Source organism: Doryrhamphus excisus, linkage group LG12 (assembly GCF_037039965.1).
Source record: "Doryrhamphus excisus strain RoL-2023G ecotype Guam linkage group LG12, RoL_Dexc_Guam_v1.1, whole genome shotgun sequence".
Classification (NCBI taxonomy): Eukaryota; Metazoa; Chordata; class Actinopteri; order Syngnathiformes; family Syngnathidae; genus Doryrhamphus; species Doryrhamphus excisus.
In genome coordinates this window covers 13,970,630-13,985,232 of record NC_136368.1, presented here as the reverse complement: position 1 = coordinate 13,985,232, position 14,603 = coordinate 13,970,630, and the positions used below count along the sequence as shown (strand labels likewise).

Genomic DNA, 14,603 nt, shown 5'->3' with positions numbered 1-14,603 from the left:
TTAATCAATGTTAATTATAAAAAGTGATATTGGATAATTCCTCACGGCACACCTGACGGTTTCTCAAGGTACACTAGTGTGCCGCAGCACAGTGGTTGAAAATCACTGGTTTAGACGACAGTTATTACCGTGTGGCGGCCATTTTGGGTTTAGATGGCCCTCAGCCTTGTCTCACAGGCAGGTTCATTGAAGGTAGTTATTGAGCTCCTGCACACACTCGTGACCAATTATTGTATATTGTATACATATTGTATATAATAATTCTTGAAATGAATCAAATTTTAATAAGAGACGCAATCTGGACGAAGATGTTGCTGCTCCGTGTCCTCACTGCTGTCCATCCATATCTGTCCTTACAGATTACTGTATTATTTTGTTACTGTGGTGCCATATCCTGGGACCCGTAACATCTGCGGGGGAACAATATTGTATCCCCGGTCAGCTAACATGGGCGTTCTGTGACCGGGTCACAAGGCTGTTGTAGTCACTGCTTGCTTCTTACCTCTGAGAACCATAAAGAAACCTTAATGGCATTCTGCTTAAGACTTAAACAGAAAGCTCATTATGTTTTCCTGAGTGCAAAAAAAAAGAACAGTAACTTACACCGTAAATGGCTTATTCCTTAGATATCAAAACAGAAAGTCCTGTCCAATTATTTTAAAAGCAGAATACTGCGTTCATATTGCACAATGTTTACACAGCAGCTACCAGCCGTTATTACCAGCCTCCGAGGACTTGTCACCCGTCACGCTGTTGTTTTGTGATTCTGTCACTCTCTAAGCTTTTATACTCTTTGTTTCAGGAAGACAATGTAAAAAAGGAAAATCCCAGGCATGCCAGAGGAGCGATTTGAGCATAAACATACAAGAGACAAAGTAACATCGACAAATGCGTTCCTGGTGGCAACTATCTTACTTTTCAGACTTGCCAACAAAAGATGTGATTTAAAAGTTACAACTTCAGCTGGGGACTGTACCGTGGAAATCAGAAGACAATATACTGAGTGCCCCACTCTGTCAAATGTCCATTTATTTTGCACTTAATCATAAGTCAGCTATAATTTTGCATCAGTAATGTTCCATTATTGATAGGTGAAAACACTGCATGGAATCAACTGCAGCATGTCTGACATGATAGAGTGAAAAGAAGCTCTCCTCGCATTCAGTGTGGAAGTTGGACATTTTTGGCTTCTTTGTCCTTCTTTCCCGTTTTAACTCTTAAGTTTAGAATACAGTGAATAAATTGGGGGCGGCACGGCGGTCGAGTGGTTAGCGCGCAGACCTCACAGCTAGGAGACCAATTCCACCCTCGGCCATCTCTGTGTGGAGTTTGCATGTTCTCCCCGTGCATGCGTGGGTTTTCTCCGGGTACTCCGGTTTCCTCCCACATTCCAAAAACATGCTCGGTTAATTGGCGACTCCAAATTGTCCATAGGTATGAATGTGAGTGTGAATGGTTGTTTGTCTATATGTGCCCTGTGATTGGCTGGCGACCAGTCCAGGGTGTACCCCGCCTCTCGCCCGAAGACAGCTGGGATAGGCTCCAGCACCCCCGGGACCCTCGTGAGGAAAAAGCAGTAGAAAATGAATGAATGAATGAATAAATTGGAGGGTAATTATAGTTAGCTCGCTAGTTTGCTATTGGTGAACTCATTCACTGTCAGCCATTTTCAAAAAAGACAGCTCAAAAATGGCAGTTTTTGATTTTTGCTGAACTTTCTAGACCCACATAATATTGAGTTTTAGGACCACATAAACATTTAAATTAAGAAAACTAAGACTTAGATCTTTCATTCATTCATGGAGCCTATCCCAGCTGTCTTTGGGCAAGAGGCGAAGACAGCCAATCACAGGGCACATATAGACAAACAACCATTCACACTCACATTCATACCTATGGACAATTTGGAGTCACCAATTAACCTAGCATGTTTTTGGAATGTGGGAGGAAACCGGAGTACCCGGAGAAAACGCACGCATGCACGGGGAGAACATGGAAACTCCACACAGAGATGGCCGAAGGTGGAACTGAACTTAGATCTTCTTTCATCAGAAAAAAAAAAGTTTGTTTCTAGCCTTTTTGGGACTTTATAAATCGCCAGTAAACCATAGGATGGTGTTTTGAAAAAACCTTATTTTGACCAAATAAACAGAGAAATGTTGCTTTTTCTGCAGAAATTCAAGAAAATTGCCGCCCCCAATGACAGTTCAATACTTTGTAATGTATTCCTAATGGAGATGATGGTCACCCACTAGAAGACTCAGTGGTGACACAAGGGGTGATGCTTGAGGGAGTCGAACAAGATGCCAAGTTGTGTGACCAGGCTTGTTTTTTTTTTCCTACCACTGGGAGCATCAAAGGTCTAAGGGGGGGGTGGTATTTAGTCCGGTTTGATGGGAATGCATAAATATTTTAAGTGGCCGAGTGTGAGATCTCTCTGCTATATCATCTATGTGTAATTGTGCGTGCCGGAACCAGCCTTTCAGCACATTTTCTCTGCCCCCTGGAACCCCAACAGAGTGGCTAAGATTATATTATACAAGCTGCTTGCACACACACACACACACGCACACGGCTACACAGCACATATGAGCACCCTGGAGGAAGCAACAAAACACATGTGTAGCCCCCCTACAAGGCCTGGGACCCCATTCAGTCACAACAACTAGCTGTTTTAGGGGAGCTCACAGCTGATTAACAAATGGTCCCGTAGCGTAATCTCTACATTTCCGCTTTAATAACTCCCTCAAAGCCCAGTCTCCCTTCAGCCTTAGCACTATTTTGTATGTTAAACCAGTCAGCGCTCATTTACAGTCACACCTCATTACGCAAATTTAGCTCAAGACGTTGTGCACAGGATGACCACTCAAAAATCCTTTAGTATAAACAACGTTTCCACTGAATCATCTGCAATGTGCAAGAATTTGCTTTTGTTTACATTCCCTAAGTGCCAAAGGCATTGAATAACATTTTTTTTTATTCAGTAATGTCTGCAGACTCCTTATTAATGTGGATTTATGATGATGGGAGCAGAGAGGAGGTGACGTGAGTCACCAGCAGAGAAGCAACAAAGAAAAGACAATTACAGTACTTGGGCACGATGGTGATTTTATTCAAAGCGATCATCAGTATGTTTGTTTGTTTTTTTTTTATTTAGTCAGCCATCACAGATAAGTTGAGCGGAAAGTTTAATTAAGATTGCATTAAAATTATATTTTATTTAAGCTCTCTGTATATAACTACTGTAAATTAACTATAACTAAACCAGGGGTCTCAAACTCAATTTATTTGGTTGCCACTGGAGCTTGGATCAGGTTTCCCCCCCCAAAAAACCCAAAAAACGCATTTATTAAAAACAAAAAATGTTTAAAAACTTCGCTTTGGTTCCAATTTTCTACAATAAAAGCTCTGATAAAACATTCCACTGTTCTCAAATATCTTACTTTTTATTTTTCTACACAAAATAAGATGAAAAATGAATAAACAAATCAAAAATAAAGAAACTCAATCAATCAGTAATAAATAAATATAATAATAATAATAAAACGGCAAATAATAAAAACTTAAACCACATATAGTTGGTGGGTAGACAAATTATTTTTTTCAGATTAAAATTAACAAAGCATTATTAGAGCCCTGTAGACATGACAAAACATGACTATAGTCACATTTATACTCTTTTTATTTACAACATATTGCGCAACTGCAGGGTCTTGAGACACATGCTAACTCGCAAACTAGAGAGCTAGCGACCTAAACGGTAGCCTTCAAGTTATTTCCTTTAAACTTAAATAGCCAAAAACTTACCACTTCCACATGGATAGGGAGGATAACTATTAACAGTTATTTAACCTTTAACATGAACATTAATCAAACGTAATAATTTTTTCTGGATACATGATACCATACAGCATCCATATCAAACTTGCGCGGGCCGCACTAACATTAAACTTTCATATCAAGGCAGGGGCCTCAAACTAGTGTGCGGGCCGCGTGTTTGAGACCCCTGAACTAAACAACATATACTGTATATGTGTGTGTGTGTGTGTGTGTGTGTGCAACAAATGATAATATATTTTATATTCAGGCTCCACGCAGCCTCCACCCCCAAGCATCCTCCTACGCTGTGAGGTATGCAAATGATGGGGAATTTCTCTCCCTCCCACTGGAGTAAATCATCCCTACAGCAATATAGTAAGTTATAGGACAGCCGCTACTGTTAAATCTTCAATGTGTCCATTCAGATGGCTATCTTGGCTCTATTAACAGCACGTGCAGACACATGTTTGCCTCGTAATCACTTTAATGCATCGGAGCTACTATAAAAAAATGACCACGTTGTTGCCAAGTGTCTGAGAGGAAGAGAGTGTGCCCCCCCCCCGAGGCACAGGATGTCTTAACGTGGGAGTCAAGCTAATGGACCACCTCCTTCCTTGGCGACCAGGACCATCATGCATCAAACATCTCAGACTGGCTGTCCTCATTCTTGTCTGCTTTAGTCTTTAGAACACTATTTACCTCTCCGCATTATTACCGCATCGCTTGGTTTGCTTCTCCTGGAATCATATCTTTGAGGTAGGTCCATATGTGTCAATTAAAGTCAAATGCCCACTGATGTTGTACAACATGGAAGCCAAAAATAATGCCTTAAGTCAGTGTTTTTCAACCTTTTTTTGAGCCACGGCACGTTTTTTACGTTGGAAAAATTTTGCGGCACACCAATAACCAACATTATTTGCTTCTTTCAGCTTTTTCCCGATTATGGACTCGCCACAGCAGATCCTTTTGATCCGCATACAAATTTAAACAACAATATTACAAAATGTCACCACTACCTCTCACGTGCATCACTAAGTCTATTAAAGGAACGAGCGCAATCAGCTACGTGTTGCCACACGGACGAATATTACATTGCTCTGCCAGTCTTTACACCAATGACACGCGACAATGACATAATATTTGCAGAAAATTATTAATACCTGTTAATTAAAAAAGTGATATTGAATAATTCCTCACGGCACACCTGACAATTTCTCACAGCACATGTGTGTGCGGCGGCACAGTTGTTGAAAATCACTGCCTTAAGTTGCACAAACCTTGTTTTTCCACAAAAAAAGTTGACATAGCTTGAGAGATTTCCGTGAATTTCGCAAAACATTAGCAAATATCGAAAGATAATCTTTCAAGAATTTACTCCACAAGTGCTTTTTCATTGGCATTTTTTTTACCCAACACTACTACACAATACAAGGCTACCAGCAACAAGACAAGACAAATAGTGTGATTATAACCATAGACCTGGAAATGTAATAATGTACAGTAGTAGTATTAGTAGAGTAGCAAGTTGGCAATACACACATTTCTATCCTGGCTGCTTAGCACAGTAGGGCTAAAGCTTCAGAAGATTTGCTATGAAGCGACTTTGACCACATATCATCAAATAATGAATAATTTATTTTGTTTTCAACAGTGGTTAGCTTAGTTACACTTGAAATATTCAAATATTAATTGTGACAGATTGCCACTGACAAGAAAGTTTCCACTACACAGTTTCACAATGTAATTAACCACGAGAGTCAGGTGCAAATTTAAAAAGAAGAAATCACCTGTGTTATGGTGCTATGTCGTTATTTTTGATCTCACAAAACATGGCGGAGGGTGAAATTGATAAGTGGTGATCGTCTATGTAAGCACTTACAACTAAGACAATGGTAGAAAGGCAAATTTGAACAATGCTGTGATAGATTATTGTGATCACAATTATGATCGATTGTGTTCCACCCTCGGCCATCTCTGTGTGGAGTTTGCATGTTCTCAAGCCTGGTCACACAACTTGGCATCTTGTTCGACTCCCTCAAGCATCACCCCTTGTGTCACCACTGAGTCTTCTGGTGGGTGACCATCATCTCCATTAGGACTACATTACAAAGTATTGAACTGTCATTGGGGGCGGCACGGCGGACTAGTGGTTAGCGCGCAGACCAGGGTTCGATTCCACCCTCGGCCATCTCTGTGTGGAGTTTGCATGTTCTCCCCGTGCATGCGTGGGTTTTCTCCGGGTACTCCGGTTTCCTCCCACATTCCAAAAACATGCTAGGTTAATTGGTGACTCCAAATTGTCCATAGGTATGAATGTGAGTGTGAATGGTTGTTTGTCTATACATGCCCCGTGATTGGCTGGCGACCAGTCCAGGGTGTACCCCGCCTCTCGCCCAAAGCTGGGATAGGATCAAGCACCTCCACGACCCTTGTTGGGGATAAGCGGTAAGTTTCACCCTAATAAATCGGAATGACTTGATATTTCTCACCAAACCTGCACACTCCCAATTGGCTGGCGATCAGTCCGCCTCTTTCCTGAAGACAGCTGGGATAGGCTCCAGCACGCCTGCGACACTCATAACGATAAGCGGTAGAAAATGAATGAATGGTGTGGGGTTAATGATTAATGAAGTACACTGCTTTGCTGCAGTCAACAACAACAAAAATCAATCAATCAATCAATCAATCTTGAGATTCAATCTTCTCAATACAGCAATGGAACATCATTCATTTCCGTGGCCCCATCCCAAAGTAAAAGATGAAGTACTCAGTTCTAATAGAGCAGTGTTGTTCACATCACATTGGCTATAAGTCTTTACAGAATAAATACAGCAAAGTAAAGCGAACACAGGAAACTAGTGGCTGCCTGGTATTGGAAGGCCACAGGCTATAATTCACTTAAATTAGTAAGAAGACACGCATGTGTGTTTGTACAACTGGCTTGTATTTAAGACTTTCTACTGGCCCATGATGGAGACAGCATGGCTGGCAGGAGGCGAGAGGATTCTTTTGGCTCCTGTGTTTTAAGAGCAAGACATCATTTTTTAGGCCTGCCCTAAACACGCACTTGCCACTCTTATCGCCCCGTCAAGACACTCTCGAAGACCGTAGTGACTTTCATTGACTGACGACGACTGTCAGGTTCGCGCTCCCAAAGCTTTAGATGACGCTCGCCTCTTCACGTGTCGCTCAAAGCAGAAAAACTCTTCCCCTCAAAAAAAAATAAATAAAAACTCTCTCGACAGCCATACCCCCCCCCCCTCCTCTCTCCCCTCCATCTTTCATTCCACTATGCTCTTTGGTGAAACGCTGTGATAACATACTGCTAAGTCCTCCCAGTGTGATGTAGGTACTGGAGCTATTTTCAAAACAAAAAGGTGAGGATGTGAATAAACGCCTGCAGAGGACGGGCCCCTTAGAAATAAACACGCTAGCATAAACAGACAGTTTATGCAGGTTTGGGTTATTAGTCAGCAGCAGCAAGGGAACATTTACAGTTAATTGCATATGAAATACTAAAAATATCACAGAAGTCTACTGCAGTTGTAATTGTATGTATTATTTATTCAACCTGAGTGTATGCTTTTGTGACACAGGAGCATTCAGACATGATCAGTGCGTGTTGCTCATCCACAAAATGCTTGAAAAATCCAGTTGTAACAAGTCAGATCGTCGTACGATTGATTAGTAGTTTAGAACCAGTCCTCGATTCATCCTGTATGACTAACAATAACACTTCAAATTTAAATCGTCACAAAGACTGGATTCCAAGGAGATCCACTTGCTCTGCTCTGATTATTTAAGTAAAATTTTGTTTGATCTTCGATTTTCCTTGCAATGTTTTATTTTAGGTAAATTAATAACATCCCACTATAACGCACATCTGATATTTTATGTATTGATCAGATGGGTAACAACATTTGATTGTGTCCATAGTAAAATGTGAAACTGAAAATGTGGTAAATAAGATCATTACGTTGTGATAATAACCTGTAATTTGACCATACACCATACAATTTTAGCCCTACCGGTGCCTCTATTTGGCTTTTCCAAGGTCTTTTTCAGTTCAGCAGGACAACATAGCAAGTAACATATCATGACAGTTGACAGTGCCATTAAAGCTAACTGACCCACGGAAATGCTCTAATCTCGAGGCGTGTCTCATTGGTATAAAACAATGCATTGTCCTGTAACTTTTTACTCTTAAACCATGACAAAACTGAGATTTTGATTATTGGCGCAGCTAAGTAGAGTTGCCTGTTTAAGGACAATTTCACTAAAAGCATCTTTACCCAAGGTGACTCAGTAAAAAATCTCAATGTGATATTTGATTCGACAAGAATGTCATACGGCCTATTCTATCCACTACTGACACAAAGACCAGAGTCCATTATTTGTCACATCTCGCCTTGATTACAATAATGTGCTGCTTTCTGGCCTTCCAATGTCTAGTTTTAAAGCCTACGGTTAGTACAAAATACCGCAGTATGACTCCTCCGGAACAACGTATAAATTCGACCATATTCCTCCAGTACTAGCCAACTTGGACTGGCTCCCAGTTTATTTAAGATGCAACTTTAAGGTTCTGTTACTTGCCTACAAAATATTACATAGGTTGGCACCTTCGTAGTTGGTTGACCGAGTTGTACTCTATGCTACCGTCCAGAAACCGCTCACAACACGGCGGTCTTTTGACAATCCCGAGAGCAATAAAGAAGTATGTGGGCTCTAGAGACATTTTTATTCGGGCTCGAACCTGCCCTGACAGAATAGGACAAGATCTGAGGTGGTCCACGTCTTAGAGGCACTGCCACACTTTGGGGGTTGATCATCCCTCGATGTGCGGTTGACTAACCCTCTACGGTTCCTTCTCAAGGTTTCTTTTTTCCTCCCAAATGGGGTTTGGACTTTTTCCTTGTCCCTATGGGGGTTCAGATCAGGGGATGTCGTCGATAGTTGCCAGCTTGTAAAGCCCTTTGAGACTCTTTTGTGATTAAAGGCTATATAAATAAGCTTGACTTGACTAAAGAAACAAGTCAATGTGATGTGACCTAAAACCAGTCAACCTGACTTTTACCTGCTCTGACAGCACAGTGTCACTACAGTATTTGTCTGCAGATATAATGCCCATTTTGGGTCGAAATTAATCCTGTCATAAGAAGCCACACGAGCGGTTTTGTGACGCTAGGTGCAAAAATAACAAAAAACAAAAAAAAACTTCCAACTAAAAATGTGAAAAAGGAGTCGAAATTTAAAGTTGGGGCACTCAAAACTTGCTTATTTTTTTCAGTGTTTAATCAGCGTCACGCTACAAAAAACATGCAAAAAGATGTTAATTACATAAAAAATTGTGGCAAACAACATCCCCCCTTCCATCCACACTCCATATGAACACATTTATTTCGCTTTTCTGTGCATTGTAACAACAGAAAAACGAGTTAGTATGAGCAAGCTAACAATGCACGTCATGGGACCTAGCTATTTTGGTACCATTTCCATACTGTAACTGACCTGTATATTAACCAAGCTACAATGATATTGTTATTGTAGCAGCTGACACTAAAAAACTAGATTTATTTGGCAGAGTAACAACATCTCACTAGCTGCTTGTCTCATTTTATCATCACTACACCTCAATAATGTAACAATTATTACAACCATGAATTTCCATTTAACCTACAACCAACATTCATTCATTCATTTTCTACCGCTTTTTCCTCACAAGGGTCGCGGGGGTGCTGGAGCCTATCCCAGCTGTCTTCGGGCAAGAGGCTGGGTACACCCTGGACTGGTCGCCAGCCAATCACAGGGCACATATAGACAAACAACCATTCACACTCACATTCATACCTATGGACAATTTGGAGTCACCAATTAACCTAGCATGTTTTTGGAATGTGGGAGGAAACCGGAGTACCCGGAGAAAACCCACGCATGCACAGGGAGAACATGCAAACTCCACACAGAGATGCACGAGGGTGGAATTGAACCCTGGTCTCCTAGCTGCCTACAACCAACAACGTCGAGCGAATTCTTGCAAGATAGCACAAAAAAGGCTAACGACAAATGAATACAGTGTCAAGGACCTTGACTGTTGCTGTCGTCACAATCTCAACCGCCGTCCAATCGTCATACCTCAAATCAAGTCAAGTTGAGCCTTGATTTACTGTCAAGTCGGGAGGGGTCACCGAAACATTGACTCGAGTCGATTCCGGCCCAAGCCAGCCTTGTCACTCAAGCATCCATCTCTTGAGCTTTATGCATTGCACGGTTAATGCATGGTGAGCCATTTCTCCAGGAAAAACACACCCTCATACCTACACCCTTTTTGGGGGATGAAGATTATTATTCCAACTGGCCTGGAAGAACATGAAGTCACTCCCTAACCATGACCACATGTGTGTGTGTGTGTGGTGTACATGAGTCAGGATGGTCTTATATGTGTGTGTATCCTTTAATCTGTGCAGAAAGTTACCAACTGGGATCACTTGAAGCATCCAGTGCAAGTGTAATTGAACTTAAAGCCATGCTGGCAATAAAAGTGAGGAATGCAACAACTGTTATTATGAGTGCCATAAAAACATTACAGAGCTGTGTGAAGGGAAAGGTTCAAAGGTCGATGAAAAGGCTGCATGGACGCTAGAAAGAATGAATAAAAATGCACTGTATTGGTTAGCAATGCAATACTTACTTGCCGATCACCTCGCAGAGCTCGTATACATCTTCAAATAGAATGTCGTCGTCCGCCATAGTCCTAGTCCGACAGGGGAGGGGGTGCAAAAATCCCGAAATATAAATGCGCCCCCAATCGGGTTAGGCTCCAAAATGGGTACGAAAAATGGCCACGACCAGGTGACCGTTGACAGCAATGACTGACAGACGCCGCTCACGCCCAACGGAGGCGGTGTCTTCGGTTGTTAGTTCCCGGTAAACGTCGGTGGAAACTCCCCGGCTCCCCCCCAGGAATCCGCGTCGTCGCTGGGTATGAAGCGGCGGAGGGGGAGCTCGGTAATCCCGGTGTGGGAGACCACTAGTTCGGCCCCGCCTTTCCCAGCTTTCCAGATGGCACACTCCGGTGTCAAAAAGAAAGCGACACTACTGCCAGCATTACAAACAGAGCTGGTTTGGGTCCACTTTGATTTATGTCCACAAGGGGAGGTGAAAAGTAGAGTTTACACGCGTGATCCAGGTAGGTTTACACAGGTCTTCACATCCCGAGATCCCACAGATTTACAACCTTTTCGTGTTCAGCCGAGATGTGCTGGCACACCGTCGCCTGCTCTTCTGGGTCCTCTGCCTTGTCAGCGAACGATCCACAAGCGATCCGTGTCGTCCACGGCCGTGGGTTCGTCTTTTCTACCCCCACATCAATGTCGTCCGTCCGTGTGACCCAAAGCCTCCTCGTTCAGCTCCGCCGAGCAACCCAGAAAGCTAAGCTCCGCCCCCACACAGCGGTTATGAAACTGGCGCCCTGAGTCCTCCATGTTGGCTCCGGGAAGATTCCCAGAGTTCTTTGAGGCGGGTTAATACGTTCAGAGCCAACATGGCGGAGGGCAGCACCGTGGAAACCAGCAAGGCTGCAGTTTCCTCAGGGCAGGTTGTTTAATGAGCGACCCGCGGGCCGAATCCGGTCCATGAATGAACTGAATGAACTGTGGCCCCTGACTTCATTGGATCCACGGACCAGTCGTGTTCTAAAGCGTCATGTTCTGATTCTGTTTATTTTTGTATATTGTGTGTAAAACAAGGCACAAAGCACAAATGGAGTTTTTTTCAGGGAGAAGAATATAACGTCTTTGTTGCGTGGGTGACAAGCTGGCATGAATTAACTTCAGATTGTGCACAAATATGCACATTAGCAATCAATAACATCATCAAACCTTCCCTTTATATATTCCCACACAGTATCAGCAATTGGTAATGTCTCTGTGCAGTGTCTGAGGTGCGTTCAAGGACCATAGGAAAAAGTGGGTAGGCTGCACAATGAAACAACAAACATGTAAAAAAACTTGGGATTATATTCATTCATTCATTCATTTTCCACCGCTTATCCTCACAAGGGTCGCGGGGGTGCTGGAGCCTATCCCAGCTGTCTTGGGGCGAGAGGCGGGGTACACCCTGGACTGGTCGCCAGCCAATCACAGGGCACATATAGACAAACAACCACTGGATTATATTCTGTGTTTCAAATAAAATCATATTTTTTCCAACATTCATTCATTCATTTTCTACCGCTTTTTCCTCACGGGGTGCTGGAGCCTATCCCAGCTGTCTTGGGGCGAGAGGCGGGGTACACCCTGGACTGGTCAATTGCCAATCACAGGGCGCATATAGACAAACAACCATTGGATTATATTCTATGTTTCAAATAAAATCATATTTTTTCCAACATGCATATACAATTTTTGCAATTTGGGATGCTCCAACCAGAGTTTATGCTGCCGATCATCCATGAGAGTGGCAGAGCATCGCGGAGCGTGGCACACCCTGTGTGGTGGTCATTTCGTCCAGCGCACCACAGCCAATTTAGTAATCAAGTGGGTGTGGGGGCATACTGGGGGGGCGGGGGTGTCCACATTTTCAGTTCAACGCAGTGAAAATTTTATGATAAAACAGTGCGACGAAGGTCCGCTGAAAGCCTGCCAGCTCCGACCTAGTGTATTCTCGGCGCAGGTGAAGCGCATCCGGTTCAGTGGTAAATTGGCTGACAGGTGCACAGTGCACACATGGCACCAAAGTGTGTCAGGCACATTTGAATGCAATAAACAACCACAGCAACCACTATTTAATGTAAGCATCTGCACCAGCATGTACATTTTTGTATTAACTGTTCCATCACATCTGATGTCAGATCAAAGACGTCTCGCATAATGGGAACTCAACCTGACTGCAGCTGAAAGTATGATGCCAACTAATGAATTCACATCACACAGACCACAAACAGCCACGGCATCCGATACGAAGGATATATTTGGCTCATGAATCTAATTCAAAGACAAAAAAAAGAGCAAGATGGTTTTTGAATAAATGTAAGCTAATCTGTGTCTTAAGGACGTACTTGTGATTGTCCATATTTCTCTGTTTTAATCTTTATTCTTAACATCATCTGAAAAGATGGAGTACATTAAAATAAGGAAGATGAGAATATACTTACAAGCTTGATGCCTGGATTAGCCTGCTGCTGTGTTTAATGTAATTATCACTTAATGTTGTACTATTCATGACACAGAAATGGATTACATATGTCCCACGAGGTGGCCCATGTGGTGATGCGCATTCTGGCCTCTGATGAGCAGTCCAGTGGGCCCTGCACATTTAAAGGCAACAAGAGGTGTTTATTTGATTGGTTAAGATTACACTCGGGTGTGTTAAACTCTGTAACGCAGGGGTCTCAAACACGTGGCCCGCGGGCCAAATGTGGCCCGCAGGACACTAGTTTGAGGCCCCCGCCTTGATATGAAAGTTTAATGTTAGTGCGGCCCGCGCAAGTTTGATATGGATGCTGTATGGTATCATGTACCCAGAAAAAAATATTACGTTTGATTAATGTTCATGTTAAAGGTTAAATAACTGTTAATAGTTATACTCCCTATCCGTGTGGAAGTGGTAAGTTTTTGGCTATTTAAGTTTAAAGGAAATAACTTGAAGGCTACCGTTTAGGTCGCTAGCTCTCTAGTTTGCGAGTTAGCATGTGTCTCAAGACCCTGCAGTTGCGCAATATGTTGTAAATTAAAAGAGTATAAATGTGACTATAGTCGTGTTTTGTCATGTCTACAGGGCTCTAATAATGCTTTGTTAATTTTAATCTGAAAAAAATAATTTGTCTACCCACCAACTATATGTGGTTTCTTAAGTTTTTATTATTTGCCGTTTTAGTATTATTATTATATTTATTTATTACTGATTTCTTTATTCTTGATTTGTTGATTTATTTTTTCATCTTATTTTGTGTAGAAAAATAAAAAGTAAGATATTTGAGAACAGTGGAATGTTTTATTAGAGCTATTATTGTAGAAAATTGGAACCAAAGTAAAGTTTTTTTTAATTTTTTTGTTTTTAATAAATGGGGTTTTTTTGTTTTTTTTTTTGGAAAACCTGATGCGGCCCAGTCTCACCCAGACCCGAGCTCCAGTGGCCCCCAAGTAAATTGAGTTTGAGACCCCTGCTCTAACGTCTTCTCTCCTCCCTCTTTGCCATTTGCACCAGTAGGAGGGTCGGAAGCGTGGGGACGCAGGGCAGGTACGCCGCGCCTGTGCCTGGTCTACATTAATACAGCCCAGTGTGTCACTGCTGCTTACCACAATTAGTTGCTGAGTTGACAGTTGAAGAAGTGGCAGTACTGGTTATGGCTTTGGACGATGTCACATTTGGCTCTCTGTCAAGAGCATGTCATGACAGAAACTTAGACTTTAGTCTTTAAAACATTTTTTGCAAATTCGATTTTCCCCCTTCTCCAGAGGGAGCACAGGACTCTTGACAGAGCTGCCTTCATGTTTCATAAAGTCATAGACTAAATTCAATACTATGCCAGATGACTGCCTAATTAACATCCTGTTAATAATTGAACAGGTAGTAAACCCAAGATGATAAGCTTGTTTTTTTATTTATAGGGATTTCAGCAGAAAGGACTGTGGTGTAATTAAACAAGCTACTACAGTGGGTATTGTTGTTCCCCCTTGAAACAAGGATGCCAGTGTAGCGTAATGTTTTATTTAGGATGTTTGGAGCTGCTGTTGATTTAGTGTGGATGGGGTTGTTACAAGGTAGGCTCAAAATACCAGTCT

The 14,603-nt window shown here is 42.2% G+C and overlaps 1 protein-coding gene across 17 annotated transcripts in view; it reads right to left on the bottom strand.

Moving 5' to 3' along the window:
- caska (calcium/calmodulin-dependent serine protein kinase a) overlaps window positions 1-11,285 on the bottom strand; it is a 95,832-nt gene extending 84,547 nt beyond the window's left edge. For 5 of the 17 annotated variants that reach the window (XM_058082878.2, XM_058082879.2, XM_058082887.2 and 2 more), the window contains exon 1: window positions 10,511-11,285. In XM_058082878.2, the coding sequence (XP_057938861.1) occupies window positions 10,511-10,569 (59 nt within the window). In that variant the 5' untranslated portion in view covers window positions 10,570-11,285. The remainder of the gene's footprint in view (window positions 1-10,510) is intronic. The other 12 variants (XM_058082890.2, XM_058082891.2, XM_058082892.2 and 9 more) reach the window with 6 other exon arrangements.
- Between the last annotated feature and the right edge of the window lie 3,318 nt (window positions 11,286-14,603).